Source organism: Scophthalmus maximus, chromosome 2 (assembly GCF_022379125.1).
Source record: "Scophthalmus maximus strain ysfricsl-2021 chromosome 2, ASM2237912v1, whole genome shotgun sequence".
NCBI lineage: Eukaryota > Metazoa > Chordata > Actinopteri > Pleuronectiformes > Scophthalmidae > Scophthalmus > Scophthalmus maximus.
In genome coordinates this window covers 19,165,114-19,186,252 of record NC_061516.1, presented here as the reverse complement: position 1 = coordinate 19,186,252, position 21,139 = coordinate 19,165,114, and the positions used below count along the sequence as shown (strand labels likewise).

The 21,139-nt window shown below is 44.3% G+C and overlaps 2 protein-coding genes across 13 annotated transcripts in view; both read right to left on the bottom strand.

Annotated features, from left to right (window-relative positions):
* dpysl3 (dihydropyrimidinase like 3) overlaps positions 1–11,262 on the bottom strand; it is a 37,256-nt gene extending 25,994 nt beyond the window's left edge. For 2 of the 4 annotated variants that reach the window (XM_035626681.2, XM_035626682.2), the window contains exon 1: positions 10,873–11,262. In XM_035626681.2, the coding sequence (XP_035482574.2) occupies positions 10,873–11,247 (375 nt within the window). In that variant the 5' untranslated portion in view covers positions 11,248–11,262. Of the gene's footprint in view, positions 1–6,145; positions 6,361–10,872 lie in introns of those variants that run through there. The other 2 variants (XM_035626683.2, XM_035626684.2) reach the window with 2 other exon arrangements.
* Positions 11,263–15,538: 4,276 nt separating this feature from the next.
* jakmip2 (janus kinase and microtubule interacting protein 2) overlaps positions 15,539–21,139 on the bottom strand; it is a 29,958-nt gene continuing 24,357 nt past the window's right edge. For 8 of the 9 annotated variants that reach the window (XM_035626670.2, XM_035626672.2, XM_035626669.2 and 5 more), the window contains 6 exons: positions 21,033–21,101; positions 20,731–20,808; positions 20,556–20,606; positions 19,930–20,082; positions 19,753–19,818; positions 15,539–18,109 (listed from right to left, as the gene is read on the bottom strand). In XM_035626670.2, coding sequence (XP_035482563.1) covers positions 18,017–18,109; positions 19,753–19,818; positions 19,930–20,082; positions 20,556–20,606; positions 20,731–20,808; positions 21,033–21,101 — 510 coding nt within the window. In that variant the 3' untranslated portion in view covers positions 15,539–18,016. Of the gene's footprint in view, positions 18,110–19,279; positions 19,357–19,752; positions 19,819–19,929; positions 20,083–20,555; positions 20,607–20,730; positions 20,809–21,032; positions 21,102–21,139 lie in introns of all 9 variants that reach the window. The other variant, XM_035626679.2, reaches the window with a different exon arrangement.

The following is a 21,139-nucleotide window of genomic DNA, read 5'->3' as shown; positions in this document are numbered from 1 at the left end:
CGGGATTCCTCCGCTGGAGCATCCAGTGAAATACATGGTAAACTTACATCTAACTGCTCGACTGCAATTGATATTAGTCTTCAGACTCCTTTCCCATCCAATGGAAAAGTAGATGTTGAAATGCTGTCAACGGCTGAAAATCACAGCGCAGCAGATCTTTTTAACAGCGACGACCGAATCCCGACTGTCACAGAACGTATAACTTCAATCTATGCGGTAGCACTTTTTGGCAGAATGTGTGACCCGAACTGTCAAGCCCTTTTCAAGACACATAATCTGAAACAGGAGTTTTTTCATTAATGCTTCATAATCACACTTCATGAATCTAAACGCAGACAGCATCTATTGTGGGCTTTTCCTGAGAGGCCTCAAACTGTCTCGTTCGCCGTCACTCGGGGTCATTCGACCACAAACAGCAAAAATATTACACTTCAATATTTCATAGAAAACACAGCAATTGACAGCTTGCCGTTTCCCAGTGTTGCCACAGTTATGTTGCCACAGGACTGTTTATTGTTTGAGATGTTATCCAGGATTCTGTCTTTTTTTCCCCTTAATATGATTCCTCATCATTTCTGTATTATTCTCACTATTATATAAGAAAGAAGATGGATATTATACACCACAAATTCGTATTTCACTGTAAATGGGACTATTGTGGTCTTTTGCCTTTCACAATTTACTTCCCCGGGTAAAACACAACTCAAATTATTGTGACGGTGAAACTGTGACATTACTGGAGTTAAGAGTCTGTGCCACTATGTGGTCATGAGAGTAAAACCATTTGTTGCAACGTTTAACGAGAGAGCACTTTGAACACACACCACAATCATCATAGTGTTTGAGTTTTCGTTGCGACGAGCCCCGGTTTTGGCAAGGGGCGATTTAAGGGCGCTCAGTGGCTGCAGTGGTGTTCATGGGACAGAGTCCTGAGTCTGAGATGAGACTGGAAGACCACAACTGTTTCAAGATGGTGGATTCGGATGAGTGCGACATCATAGTGTATTAGCGATGTGCAGCTAATGATAGACTTCGATCCAGTTCAGTCGTGGTGACAAAGAAGAGCGAACACACTGTAATACTTCCTTATCGAGCTCCTATTAAAGGAGGCGATGTGGTTCAGTTTGTCCGTTTGTCTCTTTGTTAGCAGGATTACTCAAAAAGTTATGGGCGGATTTCATATGGGGAAGATTTTTTATCATCAAAGAGAGGTCTGGGATCTGGATCCAGGAATTTTCTGAAAGATTCTCCCCCATTGGGAGGGGGGTCGCTCAGCCTTGGCGGAGCTCTGCGCTCTCCGAGTGCTCTGCTTTTGTAAATGTAACTGGATTAAAACAAGGCATCGGTGATGTTGATCCTGATTTGCTCCGACCTTCCAAGGTCACTGACCATGGCCTCGTTTGTCAGTCATGTCCCTGTTACACCACTCAGGGTAGTTTGAAGGAAATCAAACGACAAACTTTGCATTGGATGAGCCATGCGCAGTTATTGCCAATAATGGAGCGTGCTTGTGTGTTCAGATAAAAAAGCAGAGCACAGCTGCACTGTGCCGCGTGTGTTTATTCTCCGCGCAGTCAATTACATGTGCATCATGCTGCATTCATGCAATCTCCATTAAAAAAAAAGGAAGACCAGGAAAACATCCCTTATTGTATTCACGCATTAGTTATTCCAAGGTTGTTAGTCCCGGGTGTTAACCTCAGTCACATCAGATAGCTTTAGCTCTTTTGATGTGTTTTGATTCAAGGAATATTAATGAAACATGTTACTTCCCTGTAAAAAAAACCAAAACACATATCAAAGATGAGTTCACCAAGATTAGCGCACTAGGCTTAGCTGTAACTTTCCTACACAAGACAAAAGTAAAAACTAACTGGGCAACACAAACTGAGGCGCTGCAAAGTCAAATACATCTGGGCTAAATAAAATATCTTTAGAAAATTCATGTTTCAGAAAAGATTGAATAACGCCAGCCACTAAGCCTTTCAGCGGATCTGAACCCTGAACCCTGATTTACATGCAAATAAATAAAGATGTCTATGGCGTCAACAGTCACTTCTTCGCTTCCAAACATGTACTTGATCACCGTGTGTGTGCGTGTGAGTGACTGTGACCCGCTCTCAACCCTTCGGAGCTGGATAAACAGCAGAGGATTTGGTGTTTTTCTCCCGTAAATCGCCGAGCACAGGATTTCTTCAGCCACAATTTAGGACAGTTGTGGGAGGATTATCGGACGCCATGCGAACATTACAGCCGGACGACAGACCTTTATAAAAGGTTTGTCCCACAGCACGCTGGAATCGGACAAATGTATACTAATGTCTGTCAATAATCTAAACAGATCGAATGAGAAATTCGAATCTGCATGGTTTAGCAAAGTGGGCTTTATTTCTCTGATTCCTTTAAGGTTTGAAGTCACTGGGAAAAAGTCCTTTTTCACCTCCCTAAACACCTTCCTTCTAGCACTGACGCGCTCGTCTATGAAATTTCTGGCAACAAAGACGCCAAAGTAAAAATAAACCACAAAGCACCAAAAATAGGTTGCACAGGAAACTATCATTTTCGGTTGCACAAGTCAGCAGTGGTCAAAAATAGACGACAGGATGTTGTTCCGTGCACCACTACACGGAGACCGACGCTCGTGAACTGGGACGCAAACGAACACCAACCACTCCTCAGCGGCTCATAGGTGGGAATGGTCCCGGGACAACTCCCAACGGCTGCAAAGCAGGGTCAATGTCCTGTGAGGTCATTCGAGAAGCCGTGACGAGACCGTCGCGTGGGCGGAGAGAGCAGCCGGGAGGAAGGCTGGGACCACGGGAAGAGGAAAGTCATCCTGCATGTTCACCAGGGCCTCGGCCCTGTTGCCTAGCGAGCAAAAATATTTACTCTTCACCCAAAACTGCACAGGATTTTTTTTTTGTTCTCACATTCTGGAAACGTGAAAACAATGAGACTTTTCAATCTAAATGAATTGCAGAGGCTCCCTTCCAGCCAAAATCCCAGAGAAACCTTGCTTGACTGGAATGTTGATCTTGTGATAGGCGGGAGTAGTGTAACCATGTAACTATGGCGATGACAGAAAGAAAAGAAAGGAGAAAAAAAAAACCTGGCCTGGATCTGACTGGGCCAGACAGGTTGAATTATATAGGCTACTCTTTCAGTCAAGTCTGTATGACAGAATTCAAGATGTGTGTCAAATCACATCACTGCACGACAAACCAAACAGGTTTTGTATTTTCCTGCCACCGCAACTGTGTACCGGTTGTCATGGCGAGTCCCATGGCAACGTCTGGGTGGCCACGGGGTATTTTGTTTGCACTCAAGCCCACTCTGCGGCAGCCTGCATGGCAGCGGCCGAGTCTGGTGTGGCGGGGCCCCTGTTTTGTGGTGCGTCGGTTACCAGGGAAGAGCCACCGTCTGCCGGGGCCCTGGTTCATGCCCGCAGACGATCGTTCCAGCTGGAGGGGATTACTGTGATGACATGTGCCAGCCCGGAGCAACACTGAGGCCGCTGTGAGAGAGCATGAAGGACGGGAAGAACCACACCCAGAAATCTGACAGAGCCACTCTGGCTGAGAGCAGACGCAAGGAAACAGCTGGAATAGAACGGACAGGCACGGAAATGCCGAGGAATAGTCCGAGAGGGGGAGAGGGTTGTGCTCCTTCGGCAGTAGGACTGTAGGGTGTTTTAATAATGCTTGGGTTAACAGTGGAGATTTATAGCGTATGGAATAGGCTATATTAGAGCACACCAGATTTTTCCCTCTGTCCTACTGTTTCTGTCGAGCTCTCGTTGTCACTGTCCGCCGATCTCAACAGATTCACAGGAAACGATTGCCAGCGGGCGTTGCTGTAGCTCAGCCATGACGACGAAGCCCCTGTCGACTGTCTTCATCTATCAAAATAGCATTTGTTTCTGACTTGCTGCTTAAGGTTTGTGTGCTTCCCCCCGTTGGTTGACACAGGTATCACTTAGAGCGTAATGTATCCTGTATTAAAACCCAGTGGCAACCCACCATGACCTCAACCACTGGCTTGTGCACGGATGTTTTGGAAGCGGCGAGCTTAGCATTTAAGCCAGTTCCATCTTGCTTTTGGAAACTAGAGGTAACCATATTTGGAGGAGCAGGTCGGTGGGGCCTGACTGAGAGCCCGTACTCTGCACGTACACCTACACCTCCTACCTGCAGCCACTGGATGGCACTAACTGTCAACTGCAAGGTATCCACGCCCCAATTCATTTTCTCATAGTCCTCTATAGAAACTGACTTCTTCTTTTTTCAACCAGTGGAGTCGCCCTCTGCTGGTCATTCGAGAGAATACGAGTTTCAGACACTTTCGCATTGGCCTCACTTTACGGTCCATTATCGTAAGGCCAGATGTTTGTTCCTGAGTAGATGCCTGAGGTTTGCTTGCTTCCACCCCGGTGGTTGATACAGGTATCACTTGGAGCAGAATAATGTGTCCTATATTGAAACACACTTGCAGGAACCACCAGTGACCACAGGGGTCGCCACATCAACCAGGAATTGAAATCTCTGAAACTACGATGAGATACTGAGAAAAAAAATCCTCCCTATAATGACTTGGACAACTCTGGCCCACATTAGCATATGACAGAGACATGCCCTGTAGTTTAAGAGGAATGACATTAAGAAACAACCTCATAATATAAAAATATAGAGTTCAGGAGCTCCACAGCTCCGGTCTTACCCCAAATCCCCCCCTTTGGTGTAATATCAGCTGCCAAGAGGAGACAATGACTGTGTCTCCCACAGCTGGGCCACACACCCCTGACTGCAGCCCTGAGCTGCAACAATGAAAACTGGAAAGCAGGCCTTTTTGGAGACACACACACACACACACACACACACACACACACACACACACAGACAGAGAAAAGGCGAGGGAGAGGGTGATGGTTCTTGGCAGTTGTAACACTCGGCTACACCCAGCAGGCTGTCTGTGTAACACGGGCTATCAACACCGATGACTGTGCTACACCAGTTCGACCTCCATCCTAGATGCTCTGACAGGAGCATGAATGCTGCTCCTGTTGCCCGTTACTAGGCCGGCTCATCACAGCCCCTCACGAATGGGCGTGTACCCCCCCCCCCCACCTCTTTTTCCTCCTCTCCCTCTCCTCTGCACCAGCCTACAATGTGAACTGAAGTCCATATCTGTGATCTGTAAGGGACATTTTTTTCTTCCTTAACATTAAAATAAATAAATAAGGCCCCTTTGTGGAACACAACAATTGAATATTTTTATTTTTTTTCGCTTCTCAGTTTTGCCAAATTATTTTCCTGCCAAACAGTCACAAAAAGACAACAACATAATTGGGCTAAAATACAATTAGGATTATTTCTAAGTATGTCACTTAAAATCACTGTGCACTACAACAATGGCAAGAAAAGCTCATTGAAAATGAGACGACAGCTCAATGGACGTCTTTGTGGCGATCAATAAGGCCTAGAATAATCTCCATGCTGGAGACAAGAGAGAGAGACAGGTCAAAATGGCTAAAATGTCGTTTTCATTGCATTATTGAAATGGAGAAACATTTTTTTTTTAAACAGGGGCAATACAGGGGAGATCAATATGGTACAAAGCACACTGAGGAAATTGAATAAATACATTTCACCTAAGCACATTTATTTTTTAAAAAGATCATTAAGGACGATCCGGTCACATAAACTACCAGCAATTCGCTTCAGACGGAAAAATGAAGTCCCTGCAGAAACGTTTTAGGCTCCAGTGATTTTTTTTTGTTTCGTTTTAAGGGCGAGCCGGCTCGCCACACGCATGGATCCCCTCAACAAAGAGGATGCAGGACACCTTTAAGAAAACGCCTCGTCCCCCCCCCCGACTGGCACTGTCACTATGGCAGCCGCTCGTGCCATTTCATTGTGCGCAATTTCTCCATCGGCAAAGTCTGACAATGGAGCAGGCACCGCCGCACGGCCGGAGACGCGCCGGCCGGCTGCGTAATGCGCTTCTCGCTCCATCGTCGTGGCGCAGGGATTTCGTTTTTCTTTCTTTTCCTTTTTTTTTTCTCCCTTCTTTGTGCAACAGCATGCATCAAAGTTCCCGCAGCCGTTGAAGCATAAAGGAACTCTTCTTTCTTCTTTTTTTTACTCACCGTGATCTTTGGGATGTTCTTTTTTCCTTGATAAGACATTTTCTGCTTTCGTTCGATTCCACCTTCAAACTCGGGCTCTTTTTTGTTGTGTTGGGAGAACGGTATTCCCTCTGGACGGATGCTGCAGCGGCCCTCGCCTGGATGGGAGCTTCGGGGGAATGGTCGCTCCTCCGTCAGTGAGATGTAAAGTGCCTCGATCTCTCTCTTGGTCCAGTCACACGGCCCCTCCCTCGATAGGCTCAATTGGAGAGAGGCGGTGTGTGGCAGTCGTTCCACTGGGGGGCGCTGCGGAGCGGCCGGTGCTCAGAAACCTGCGGCCTCCTGGTGGTGCGAGCTGTCGCACATTTTATCCGAGAGATTAAAATGTGCGACCAATCAGAGACGGCTCTTCCCATCGTCTCTCGTGAATATTTAAAATTAACCTGAACCAGCTGGTTAGAAAGATCTCCAAGGTATAAGTTAGTATCATCATACTCATGGTGATCAACATCAACATTGGAAAATGTATTTGTTATTTAGTTGCTTTAAAATAAAATCTTATTGTACCATTGGGATGCTGCTCAATACTGTTCACCAAACAGGTTCATCATGAACGAATAGAATACACATTTTAATACAAGGAAGGTACGTGAATGACCAAAAGTTTAAATAAAGAACAAACACATACAATACATATTTTAAATGTTGAGGTGTCTTTGTTAATAAAACACAAGTCAATCTTTATATACTGTAGCTGTATGAATTCAGATCACATTTGAGTTTGTATAGAAGTATTTAAAGAAATATTAATATCGATGTAACGTTTTCAAATGAAAACATAGTATCTTCTATTCGAGAAGGTTAAGAGTGTGAATCTGTACCAGTTATTATCATAGACATTATGGGGGGGGGGACAAAATGGATGAGCAGCTGTCTCAGAGCCTGTCCACCACATTACACACCCGACACTCCCCCCTACTCCCCACACACACACCCTGCACGACCCCACCCTGCCATGTGTCTCTATTGTTTGGACCTAAAGTGGACCCCCCCCCCCTCACTCCACCAACCATTTCCTCCAACACTCCCCTCCTCTGCATTAATGCACTCCCAGTGAAGTGCATGTGGGAGTGGGGGCACGTGACTGAGGGTGTGCCTGTGCATTTATATATAAATATATAAGTGCATTTATATATCATATATAAATGCACTTATATATAAATACTGAAAAAAAGCAGACTCATAGTCTCAAATTTTACTTTTCATGGTTTCCAATAAAAATGTGGATTGAAACCATAGAGATAAACAGCACAAACAGACAGACGTTTTACAGCCTCTTGATTGTTTTCTTCCTGCTGCTGGCCGTTAACAGGACACAGCTCCTTTCATGGCAGTGACTCGGTAAAACATTACCTCAGCATTCCCAGGGCTCGTAGAATGCGTCAACAACACGCCTCAAGTTTGCAGGGCCTGCTAACTCTGCAGAGCACATTAGCCAGCTGACACTGACAGTCAGACAAGGGGGGGCAGACAGATCAAGGATGCAGAAAAGACTCTTGTCGGCTCATCAAACCTGTACCGGCGGACTTTGCACCCCGGTGGCCCCGAATGATCATGTTTAATACTCCTGCTAATGTGTGATCACTTCAGGATGACACCGAATTTTTGGAGAGAGGAAGATGAGCTCTTACAGCGAACTCTCACTGTGTTTGTTTGTATTTCATTCTTAAGAGGTTCAGTTTATGACGCAGCAAACACACCAGTACAAGAGTTGCATCAGGGATAAATGAGACAAATCTGTGTGGAATTTAAAAAAAGGTATGTTGGCAATTTCCATAAAAACAATACATTAAAATCCCTGGTATGAGGAGGCGGTGTAAAACAATAGATCCTACATTTCCCACAATGCAACTCAACAGTTCTCTTTTTAATCTGCCTTTTTTTTTTTTTTAAACTATACGCCGCAGTACTCGTTTTTCTGTCTTAAATCTGAATTGTCCCAGCTGAAGATTTGATAACCCTGAAAATATCATTATGACTCTGTTGTCTGAGAATTGACAAGGCTCGTCCAAAGCCAGAGAATACACAATATGAATATATTGGCTGAATAACGGAGTAATACAAACACAACACACAAACTGAAGATGAACTGAACTGCTGGCTTGAAGTTGTATGAAGAAACAGCTGAAAAAGAATGATGAGTTGGAACTGTAAAAAAAATAAGAATAAAAATAAAGTATGGTGTGCAAGGGGTCAAATATGGGTCAAGAATATTTTGAGCTTGTAGAATGATGTTCACATGCAGTTGTATACCACCCTTTGTATGTATATGAAAACACTTGGATTCATGTATCTTCATGCGAGAATTTGTAAAGAATAAATTAATGAATTAACGGCTTTCTACAATTAAATGCTAAAAAGGTCTTGTCACTTGTCATTACTTTGCATGTGAAGCTTGACTGGAATCCAGACTGTGAGGTCAGAGGAGTGAGCTCGGCCTTGTCTCTGTTGTCAGTCTGATGTCCTCAAACACTTTCTACACACACACACACACACACACACACACACACACACACACACACACACACACACACACACACACACACACACACACAGCCAAACTCTGTGTCTGATGAGTTCTGCTGAATCATCTTTTAGCTCAGGAGATGCAATATTGCAGTTCAGAACCAGGCCACAAGGAGGGTGAACTGGCTGCCTGCCATATACTGAGGACGTCTACATTCATACTTTCATATACTGTGACAGTTAAAGCTGTCAAAGGCATGATGTCATTTACATTTAGTATTCAAAAACTGAATATACTGTCAGGATGGTGTGATGGATTCAAACTCAGTTGAACAACGGAAGGTTAGTTCGAGTGCGTGCAGCAGTTCCAGTGCCAAACTGTCTGCTGCCTTATGGCAGAGAATCAATAACGGCACAGAAATCACTGAGGCATAAATGATGAGGACAAACGGTTCAACAAAAATAGGGGACACAGTCATTTTCCACCACAAATAATTTATCACTACTATTGAACAGAAAGAGCTTTTTGGCTTCAATCAGCCCCTTAGCATCTGTCACTCTTCCTCCGAGTGTCTGGTGAATCAATGTTATGAGACAACTGATGGAGATGTGAGATCTGCCACCCCATAAAACAATCTGTTTCATCTTCTACACCGTGTGATAAGACTTGTTTTATAAACCAGTTTTCAAGTTGCAGAAACAATAGGGGCAATATACAGCTTTTAGATATTCATAAGAATGTATTAATGTGACTTTTTTTTTGGTCAGGTCCTGATGCCAACATCACAAGAGCTCACGTTTCAAAGAACAATAACTTGCAGTACTGAAAATGATGTTTCCTCATTTCAACCCCACATGCAAACACAGGAAAACAGAATTTCCGTCATTCTACGGTACAATACTGCAAAACCATCGACATCTTCTAAATGCGATATGAACAATTTAGTGGCAAGACAGCTGCAAAACACAATCATCGCTGCAGATGATTTGAGGAAGCTGACGTCAGGCTGGTAATGAATTCAAGCAAACAATTAAGTTCTGTTAGATGTTATGTTCTGTTTTTGAAATGAAAGCCTTGGGCATATATAATTTCAAATTTTTGTTTTGTCTTTGTCATCATCGACTCAGTGACTCACAATCTGTCCCTGTTGCTGGACATGTCAAACCCCTGCCTCTCTTTGTGCCCCCCTCTCTCTCTCCATGGTGCTGAAACATCAGAGCCCGGCCTTCTTTCTCCACATGGTCTCACATGACACCATCCCACCATGAGCTCGCTGAGGACGCGCCTATGAATTCTACCAACAATGGGCAAGGGTGTAAATAATCAAATCAATAATTATCAATTCCATTGAGCTGCTTCAGTTTCAGAGTCCTGTTGCACGGCGTGGCTGCATGGGACACTTGAACTGAATGGAGCTATTTTAGTTCTATCCCAAGGTTCCATCAAACTGCTGGTGACAATCAGTCGAGCTTTGAACGGTGTCACTGGCTCTCACACACACACACACACACACACATTAACAAAAAGAAAAACAGCAGGTCAACATGTTGCTGAATGTGTGGGGCAACACTTGTTGCATTTTTCTCTGCAGCAAATTCCTACAAGGCAACTCTGTGGTTTCACTTAAACCCAGACAATGTCTGCAGCAGTGGCCCAGGGCTGTATAGTGATGACAGATCTTTTCATTTGTCCGGGATTGAGGCTCGCCAGTTACGCTTAGGACGTTATCTTCATCCTTGTGTTGTCATAACACGTTTAAGGATAACACTATAGCCAAAGAAATATTGAGGGATGTCTACAAGTCTTGCTCATTCCCAAGTCATTTTGGCAGGCAGTAAGTATTTTCTCTCCATTTAAAAAAAAAAAATTGGTCGGTTCGTGGAATTAAATTTACTCATGAAATCATGTGTATTCTGATCTAAGTCATGCTGTTTCCAATGTTTCCAAATCCAATTGCGCAATGATGTTTTATCTCTTTATATTCATCTGTATCTTTAATCTTCATCATCAGTTAAGTCATAATGGCGATTTGGAAGAATTACGCATCCAAGACGAAACTAAAGGACAGATTTAATTGGCCAACAGCTTGACAGCATCAATTTAAAGTGGCCATTCAAACAACTGCATTTAACCCTCATATATCATAAAACACAGCATGACACACCATGTGGAAACCAGCCCTGTCACGTCCACATGTCACACTCAACTTTCAGTCTGTCACCTTTTCATCCTCCAGGGTCTGCAACACTTCATCACCACCGCCGGGTCGCATCTCAGCCTGGGGGGAGTCTGTCCCTCTTCGCCCCCTCGCCACGGGACTCTCCGCACCGGGGGAGCTGGCCTGGCTGTCACTCGCCGGGCTCCTCGCCTGCTCCTGGCCGGCGCCGGTCCCTCGCCTCGCGGTCCTCGGGGTGCGGGAGCCCCTCTGGCCGACGCTCAGCGCGTCAAAGTCGATGGTTTTGCTCTCGAACGCGCCCTCGACGCTGCAGAACAGGCCGCCGTACTTCTGCCGGGGCACCTGGTCGGCGGTGCCGGGTCGCGCGAGGTACACCGGCAGGTCGTCCTGTGCCCGGTCCCGGTTCACTCGCTCCGCCATGGTGGAGCCCCGCTGCAAGAGTGACAAGTGCGCTCCAGTGGCGCGCGCGCGTGCACGCGCGCGCGCGCCAGGGCGCGTTGGACGGGCAGGAGTGGAGTTGGAGCCAGAGGTGGCACCGCAGTCGTGGAGGCGCCAGGTGCAAACAGTGTATTGCCTACACGGCTTTTCTGTCAGAAGTCCAAAAAGTGTTTTCATTCATTGGATTGTGGACTGGGGGTCTCTCCCTTGACTTTCTGAAAATACATTAAAAACAACCTGCAGAAGAGGTCCCGGTGCGTTAACAAGGGACACTTTCATATGGACACAGTTCTGCAAAAGCAAGATGTCTGTTGTGCCTTCAACATAAGAGCAAATATCTATAGACATCTTCTTTCTTTAGAAAATATTGTATTCTCCCCCTTTACACACCACATGTGCCAGTTTCCTCATAGTCTGTGACCTCGTGCTGGACTTGACGGACACGTGGACGAGGTGCGAAGGGAGCTGTCCTTTTCAGCACCACCTCAGACAACAACAGGCACCTTCACACCTGCGCCCTCCCGAGACTGACGCTTCCTCGAGTGTTTATTTTATTTTTCTGAAGCTGCCACACCCCACACCCCGGCCGGGTCTGACCACTTTACACGCTCGCACAAATGAGACAGCACCGTGTTGGTCAGCTCCCCGGGAGACAGACGAGCAGCTCTCAGGCATCAGGTCTCTCTGATCCAGAGACTGCTGAGTGCAGAGGCAACACAAAAGAGGAGGATGCAATGATGTAAGGGCCTCTTATCAGCATGTTTCACAGGGTCTGAGTGAGCAGGGTCACTCTTCCTCCTCTTCATATCTGTCCTCCTCAAACTATAGGCTGACTTTTTACAGGTGGTATAGAATTAGAGGAGAAATTGATAAGACAAGAACAGTGCTGTACAGTTTTGGTTTGACCAGAAGAAGGGAATGGCCTGTGGACATTAGAAATAACATGTGGCTGAGATCCCAATGAAGTGTGTGTGTGTGTGTGTGTGTGTGTGTGTGTGTGTGTGTGTGTGTGTGTGTGTGTGTGTGTGTGTGTGTGTGTGTGTGTGTGTGTGTGTGTGTGTGTGTGTGTGTGTGTGTGTGTGTGTGTGTGTGTGTGTGTGTGTGTGTGTGTGTGCGCGCGTGTCCAACAGAACACACACTCACGTCTCATCTAGCAGGTTGTCATCGCTGAAATGAAGCCTCGGCTGTTTTCAGTCACACCGTCGTTTAGTATTTCTCCCTTGTAGAAGAGATTGTCTGATTTCAGGGACGGCTGTGGCTCCGGAGGAAGGTCAGCGGTTCCACCCCCGGTCCGCACGCCAATGTGTTCCTTGGGCAAGACTAAGAAGAGAGCTAGCCTGTGACGGCTCTTCTGGCAGTGTGTGAATGTGACTTGTACAGAAAAAGCACGTTGAGGGATTAAAAGGGTCAAAAGGGTCAAAAAGCACTATGTGGCAACCAAACTTCCACATTTAAGACTTTATTTATATTGCTGTGTAGGGAAAAGAATTGGAACAATTTGGACATCCCAACGTGAATAAATGCTTGCATGAAGGAAATTGATTCCTACCATCAATTTATCCCTTTGGTTTCAAATGTGAAATGAGGGTCGATCTGCAGATGTCGTTATTTTCTCCGATCTCCTCTGCGGCATAGAATTCTTATAACACTCGGGGAAAAACCAAGAGTTATAATCCATGCAATGATCAAGCACTAAATTGTGACGAGACGTCTTTGTGGAGACTTTAGCTGTTTTTCATCATCGGGGGGTGAACCGAAGAACCAAAAGATATGATAGGTAGCTCCTTTTCCGCACATTCCCTGCTGAATACCACTGTCACAGTTCCTGTGGCTCCGCTGGCATCCAGCAGAAATTTCCACTCACATGAATGTGATTAAAGCATCAAGTCCAGTGGAGATGCCAGGGGCCCACTTAAAATTTTCTGCCTCAATAATTCTACAGTAACTTACTTAGTCTCTGCGTTTTTCTTTCTTTCTTTCTTTTTTGAGGGGGGGGCTGTCTATCCTGTTCTCGTTTCCTCAAATATGTTACTTGTGTTCAGACAGTAAAACAATTTCGAAAGAAGAAGGGAGAAACGCCGAGCGACTGGCCACACACGGACACCAACAGATTCAGCAAAAACAGAGCAAGGACATTGCAGAGAATGTGTGTATGAGGACAGAGCGGACAGAGGAGCAGTGGAGCCCTCAGCTCTCACTGTCTGGCTTTCAATGTCAGCGATGTCCGTCGAAACAAACGGTCACTCATTCAGTTGTTTGTTGCATTTGGGTGCAACGGCAACATCAGTGTCACTGTCAAATGAAAACCCTGCAATCATGAAGGGTTATTCACCCAGTAGTAGATGATGACGAGTCCAGTATCTCCCGGCAAATTATGAGCAAACAGACCTGCACAAGCCTGTGACATGAAGCCGTCTGGCACGTGGTCAGGAAGATCACTAACAGGATATCGCTTTGACTTAATGAGGCTTTTAAGGCAATGACAGCAGCAATGCCGGAGCAAAGCAGGAGATGACCCCCCTCCCCCCCATCTCCATATTAAAAACGTATTAGGCCCGGCTTGTAAAATAATGAACGTATTGGCATCAGACAATAGCTTTCATTTGTGCCACTGGTTCCGGCGCCTGTTCATTCAGGCACAATGAAACAACAGCAGAGTTTTGGAGCAAATTCAAGTCGAGTGGTGTTGGATGGATTTGGCACAAAAAGGCCTCGCGGCGAGTCAGACGTCTGAAGAAGTGGGTAAGTGGGCCACTGTTCCACAGGCGAGTCAGTGGGAGTTAATCTAGACAGTCAGCAAAGACGCATTCGGTCTGACAAACACAATCTGAGAGGAGAAGAAAATGTTGACCAAACTCAAAGGCTAGGGTGGGTTGCTTACACGAAGGAATTACAAACCTGATGTTTAAAGCTAGGAAACAAAAAGAAGAAGAGCAAAGTGAGGTCAAAACAGGAAAGGGGAAACCGCCAATCATCTGCTTTGCACTGTACCTCGGATTTATATTAGAACCGAATCTTTCCGCTCCTTTAAAAGACTCAAAAGACATTTGTTCCCTGCACGTTGTCAGTTTCCTCCAAAGTGCTGCCAAAGGACGAGGTGAAAGCGAACAAGCGAGTTCTCACTTGTTTCAATAGGAGCGTGGGTCATGAAGTCATTGTATATTGCTAAAGAGCTGAAGGGAACAGACGGGGCAGCTGCTTCCGCCTCGGACAGTTTGGCTGCAGACCAGCTGTTGCTGAAATCATGTTAAAGAGCCTCCGAGGACGTGCTGAGTACAGTACTCTGGTGATTTCACCCGTGTATCTCTTACAGTGAGACAGGCTCTTTTTTTTCTTTTACACAGGCTCTCGTGTAATCTAGAATGACTCATGATTAAAATATGACGTTTCAAGCGTCAAAACCCTTTCCTCCGCTCGGTCAATCTGGGTTTGGCTCAAGGTCTGTGCTGGAAAAGCACCTTTATGTTTCCATTAGCACACAACAAACATGCCAGCAAGGATTACGTGTTCAGAAACAGATATATTGCAGGAAAAAAAAAGAAGCTCTATTAACACAATTCATTAGACTTTTTCCTCATTTAAAACTTCATTTTTCCATTAAACTAGTTATGAAAAGGGGAATTTTGTTGAGTCAGTGCAGTGCACAGTGTGACCTCTGTGTGGATGGTGAAAGGAGGACAGATAGAAGCGCTTTCATGACAGACATCCTTTGGCACGGGCTGATCCACGGAACAAAACACTGGCTCGACCTCTGTTCTTGTCGGGCTTGGCGAGGACAGTCATGACCAAAGTGAAAAGACAGGCTGTTATTCCGGACTGAACCTGCTTTAAATGCAGAAAAAGCCCACGTTTCAACACGTTTGTGTGATAACTGAACCGTCCGCTGCTTCGGTGTAGGAGGGAAGAGGTCTTGTATGACTGAGTTGCTACTTCATGAAAAGATATCACACAAAAATCATGACATTTGCCTCCATCATTTTTGCAATACTTTTCTTTAAAGAGAAAATTTTATATGTGACAGATAAAATGAAAGCTCAATGTATAAAAGGTATTTCGTATTCTACTTATACTTACATATAAGTATAAATTTGTACAGTATACACTGTTATCTAACTTTGAATGCAGAAAAGACTCGATGATGTGGAAAGTTTGGAAGAAATGAGAAATGAGGATTAGATCTACTCACCTTCAACACAAAACCTTTGCTAAGCGTATCTGTAATAAAATATAAAAAGAAGACAATTTAACCTTCAAGGTCAAAATCCATGATATATATTTTTTTTTTCATTTTTATTTTTTTGTACAGCATTTCTCCTTCTTTACAGTTTATGTAATAATCTAGGCCAAAAGTAGGAGGAGGGGGTTGAATTCTCATTGGAAGACAGACGGGGGTAAAGATAAAAAACAAAAAAAACAATCATCTGTGAAATAAAAGCAAAATATATATCTATATATATATATATTACATTACATGATAAAACAACCGCCTAGGGGGGAAAAGAATCGATAAAAAGGAACATACAAGCAGGGGAAAAAGGGGGAAAGTGCATTTAAGGCAACTGCTTGTTAGCTGAGTTTGCACAGAAATAGACTCAGTCCTTCCCCTTGGTAAGTTGAAGTGAGCGGAGTGGGTCGCCGTGGTTACTTGCGGCTGTGTAATGAGATGCCAGAGAGAGAGAGGCTACCCAAGACCTGTGAATGGAGCCAGGGAGGCGGTGCGATGGCAGATACACTATAGCTCAGGTACACAGGGAACAGGCGCAGCAGTCAAATTGTAAATATTGCAGGGATTAGGAAAAGAGAGGTGGAGCAGGTGTAGTGTTGCGTTCACTTTCTCCTGGTTCCTTTTTGTGGAAGTGGATGCCTAAACGGCCAGTGGTGTTCCGTAAAAGATAACTGTTAGTATTAAAGACATTTTTTTGATTAGTAAAAAAGATGGGTATAGAGAGAACCTGCAATAATTTGAGACAGAAATATGGGTGATATTGACATATTCTGTACTTTCAGGCATATTAAGTCAACGGATGAAAATGTAAAGTTTTTGTGGACCAGAGATTACTGATGACATGACTGTTAGAGTTGAGATTAAACCAACCAGTGTCGAATAAAGATATTTTGCATGGTAGTTTGCGAAAAATATTTACAAGTTGGTTCAAAGATCATGTAGCTTCTAAGGGCAAATTGAAAGTCGCTCGGGTGACACTAGCACCCCCTGCTGGTCACCCAGACCAACACAGTTCAAATAGTAGAATAATGAATCCAGTGTACTGCATCTGATACAGGGACATTAAAAGGGGTAATGGGGGAGACTTATTGTTCCATTATTCCACATTCATATTCTGACGATTCTTCACTTATAATTCTCTAGGAAATAAAAATCGATCCTTGCAGCTGTCACCACAATAAAATGGAGCAATTCGTTCATAAACTGCAGAGTAGATCATTCACTGTTCGAGCTGCTTCAGAGGGCAAAAAGAAAAGTGAGAAACTATTCACAGAAACAAAAAGGGGGGGGGGGACTATACGTGAAATAATTCAGACTCATGTACATATCAACAAATGTATATATATATATATTAGAACAGGGATGTTTTCTCAGTGGGAATCGTGGGACACAGTATCTGTTTTGGTGGGAGCTGTAAAAAAAATTTAAAAAGGGGGAAAAGAGAGTAAACCAGAGAGTAAAGCTCTTATAGTCTGCTGGCTTTTGAGGGAAAACGGAGCAGCGGTTTGACAAATCTGCAGATGTTTTCAGTGGAGATCCACGTGGAGCGGAGCTGGATCAGAGAGCGTCATTCCCCCCTGTGATCTTTCTCTTATTATCTCTCTCTCCGCTCAGGTCAGTGTCCAGAGTGTCACCCCGATTGTCCTGCGTCCCCGCATTAGTGTCTGTGCACGCCAGTCTCTGCAGTGTGGCTCTGTCTTTGTGTCCAGGTATAAAACTCTGGAGAGTCCAGGCAGTCGGTGTACAGGAAGCACCATCCTGGGAACGACGTGGCGCAGGCCAAGCCGGTGAGTCCAGAGCGTTTCCTCGTCACAACCTGACCTGAGACCGCCACTGTTCAAAAAACGGCGACTGCACTCAAAGGGCCCTGAGTTGGCACGCCTCTGTTCACCGAGAGGTTGCACTCGCGAGGAATGTCCTCTAAGGTTTGGAAAAGTAAAAGGAATGAAGAGAAGAAAAAGAAAAAAAAAAAGGGAAGAAAAGCGGTGGTCCGGTTGTTTGATTCCCTCATTGTCTATGAGTTTATTTCTGTGGTTCCCACTGTGGTTTTTATGGCTGTGAATGACATATTATTACTCTGCATGGCAGAGAGCATTTCCCAGGCTTTGGTTTGGATTTGTCAAAGCATGTGTGTGTGTGTATGTGTGCGTGCGTTTGTGTGTGTGTGTGCGTGTGTGTGTGTGTGTGTGTGTGTGTGTGTGTGTGCGTGTGTGTGTGTGTGTGTGTGTTTGCATCTGCATGCTTCTCTATAAGCATGCCTATCCGTGAACTGTAATATGTAGATTTAGTGTATATGTGTTGTGAGTCTCGAGTGTCATCATTGCAGTCTGGTTACAGTGCTCCCAGCAGTTTGGAGAGATGTTCGATGTCCAACACCGCTTTAAAAAAATATATCATCCTGGGCTGTATCCTGAAAAACCCCATCCCCATTTAAAAAGAAGAAAAATGTGAAGTGTGAACATCCACGGGCCAACACACACACGACACGTCCACTTTACACCGACTGCAGTCACCGATGTCATGACACTAGCGGCCACTGCGACACACACGGTTTCCACGCGTTTCCCGAAAATAAATAACACTGTAGTCACATACAAAATCTCCAAGCTGACGCACCACCTGAGAGGCGGACAGAGAGGGAAACAGAGAGAGAGAGAGGAGTCGCAAAAGAATTACAACAGTCCGGAGCAGCGTTCACCAAAGTAAACGTAACCTGCAGAAATTCAGAAATCAATATTTCTGTTAGTGTTTGTCAGTGTATCAGTGAAAATGTATCATTCGGCTCGTGGCGTTTTTTTGTACGGGTGTGTGTAATGCCTCGTTTCCATAAAGGTTCATGTTCGAAATTCTGTGTCATATACAGTACAGACTGCGCCCCCAGTGTTCAACAAGTGGAAATGCATTTATTTTACTGACGATTGAGTCATCTGTCTGTTAATCACTGTCCGGTTTTGAGGAAAATCAGCCTGGAGCAATATCAATTGGTGGTTAAACATTAAGCACATTGATCATGTCGATTATATTATTATCATCAGTATATCTACTGATATATATATATATAAATATAAATAAATGTATATTGATTTATTAATAAAATCTCCAACATTTAAATATTTCATTCAAACTAATTAGTTGCAAACACGTTGGCAATAATAACTTTATCTGTCTGTGTTGTTTTTACAGCTTGTTGCATCGCCCCCTAGTGGCAAAAAAGGCGATAAATGCAGGTAAAAAGCTGTGGGATACAACATAGATTTTAAAACATCCCAGACAAAATATTCCTGTAAAAAACATTTACAAGCCCACAAAACTATCTGTTACCATTTATTTTTACTTTTCAAAAAGTAAAAAAACCCAAACGTACGGTCATGTTATATGCAATAAAAAATGAATTAACAGGAATGCAAAGGATGGAGAGAGGGCAAAGAGAAAGAAGGAATGGAAATTGAAAATTTCTAGGGTCAAGTGTTTGCAGACCAGGGTCAAATCATTGTTTGGTTCTGGAAAGCACTGAGCACTTTTTTAACTTAAATTTGCTTTCGTTTAATTGATATTTCATTCCAAATTTCCAAACATAACTAAGTCCTTGTTGCCCTAAAGGTCAGAAGTCCATATCAGGACGTCGTCACAATGCTTGACAAGGCCGATTCAGGCCTTAGTGGCCCAAGCATTCCCAGATTTTACTTTGGCAGCTGCACCAAGCATAAACACTTTGTGCTCTGTTGACCGAGGTCCGGAGGACAGACGTGGTGGTTAGAATTTTTCTACTCGAAGCCCTCAGGGACTCACCTCTGCTACAGGACACGCCAAAGACTTCAAGGCCAAAGGATAAAGGCAAGAGAGAAGAACAAGAACAGAAACAAAAACTGTAGAAAGAAAGAAAGAAAGAAGGAAGGAAGGAAAGAAAGAAAGAAAGGCAGAGGATTAGAGAGACTCTCAGATATACACACACAGATATGTTAGCAACAGCAGAGACAGAAACCGATTAACTGTAGAGAAACTGGAACTGTATCAATTACACATAAATATTTCAGAAAAATATTAGCAGCTAATCTGGCTTCATGGTGTTTGTACTGGTTCTTGTTTCCCTAAATCCCATTTCCTGTTGATTCCACAGATTCCAGAGGATGAATAAAAAAAATGCCCTTGATAGTGATCAACTCCAAGCAAAAACTCTTCATCGTGAGTTTTATGTTCAAGATGCTTGTCGTTAGTTAATGTGCAGGGAGAATTATTTTCTTTTTGTTTCAAACATACGGTACCTTTTCCTCCAGGTCTTTAATCTGCCTCCTCTGGATTTCTGTCTTGTCTTCAAGGTCACGAATTCTCTGCAAATATATTCAGAGAGCAAACGGTTGAGGGGTGTGCTTCTCTGTTGGGAGTCGAGCTCTATCATCACACGTTCATCTGTCACTGGCACGGACACACATAGCACGGACCTGGTGCGCCTGGTGCAGCAGCTCCATCCTCTCTTGGAGGATCTGGCAGTCGTACTCTCGACTCTTCCTCAGCATCTGCCTCCTCAGCTTCTCCACCGCTGTCCGCAGCTCGTCCCTCTGGAGCTCATCCAGAGGCTCGCCGTACTTTATTACCTGGGAGAAGGAGAATAGGCACCAGGTAAAGTAGATACCAGGATGGAAGAAAGTAAAAAACAATTCTCAAAAGATGGCAATAACTCAACTTTGGTGGAAACAGCAGATTCCATAGACGTCTCCTAGGAATCAAGTAATTCCTAGCAGCTCCTGTTTTATAATGTGTTTATATTTTTCAAGGACCGCAGAGTCATAACATGCCATTGCATGAAATCATGAAACTGGGTTATGTAGAGTGGATCCACGAGCAGATCACGCAGATGTTTCAGATTAGGGAGACTTTCGTGACCACAAGACTGCATGTCAAGAGCCAATTAAAGGGGCGGTAAGCGATTTTTAATCCTATACACTTTTTTGTGTAAAATTCAGCGAATATTTCATGCAAATAACATCTTCCTAAAAATAAATAGTCCATTTGTGGAATTTGGTGATGCTAACAATAGGGCTGTGATATGTTGAGACATGAACAAAACCTTGTCCTGCTGCAGGGAGTTGTATAACGTTGCTTCCAGCTCCTGGATTTGCTGTTAAGAGGAGAAGAAAATGGCTGTTGTCACACACAGACACACACACACACCCACAAATTCATTTTTAGCCACATAAAGTGATGCCCACATGGCACATGGACCCACAGACATGCACACGTACCATGTAGGCCTGGTCAAGGGCCTGTTTCCTGTAGTCCAGCTCTTCTTCTAGATATCCTTTCTGTTTACAGAACATCTCCTGCACAGAATAAACAGGTCGGGGACGCACACAGCTCGTGTCAGTGTAATCCTATCAAGCAAATATATTTACTAGGAGTTTAGAATTAGAAAATGAGCCCAGTTGCACATCTGATATTCAGGAAGTTCCACTAAATAATGATGTCTGGAAAGTGCAAAAAATAAATTTAGCAAAATAATGATCTAATAAATAACACTTTCCTGTACGGGATGGTTGTGACTCACCATCTCTACCTCCAGGTCTATCATCTTCTGGTGCAGTGCTGCCTCTGTCCCCTCAATCTGTTGAATCCACTAGAGGGCGACAAACGGCAAAACACGAGTCAGTGCAA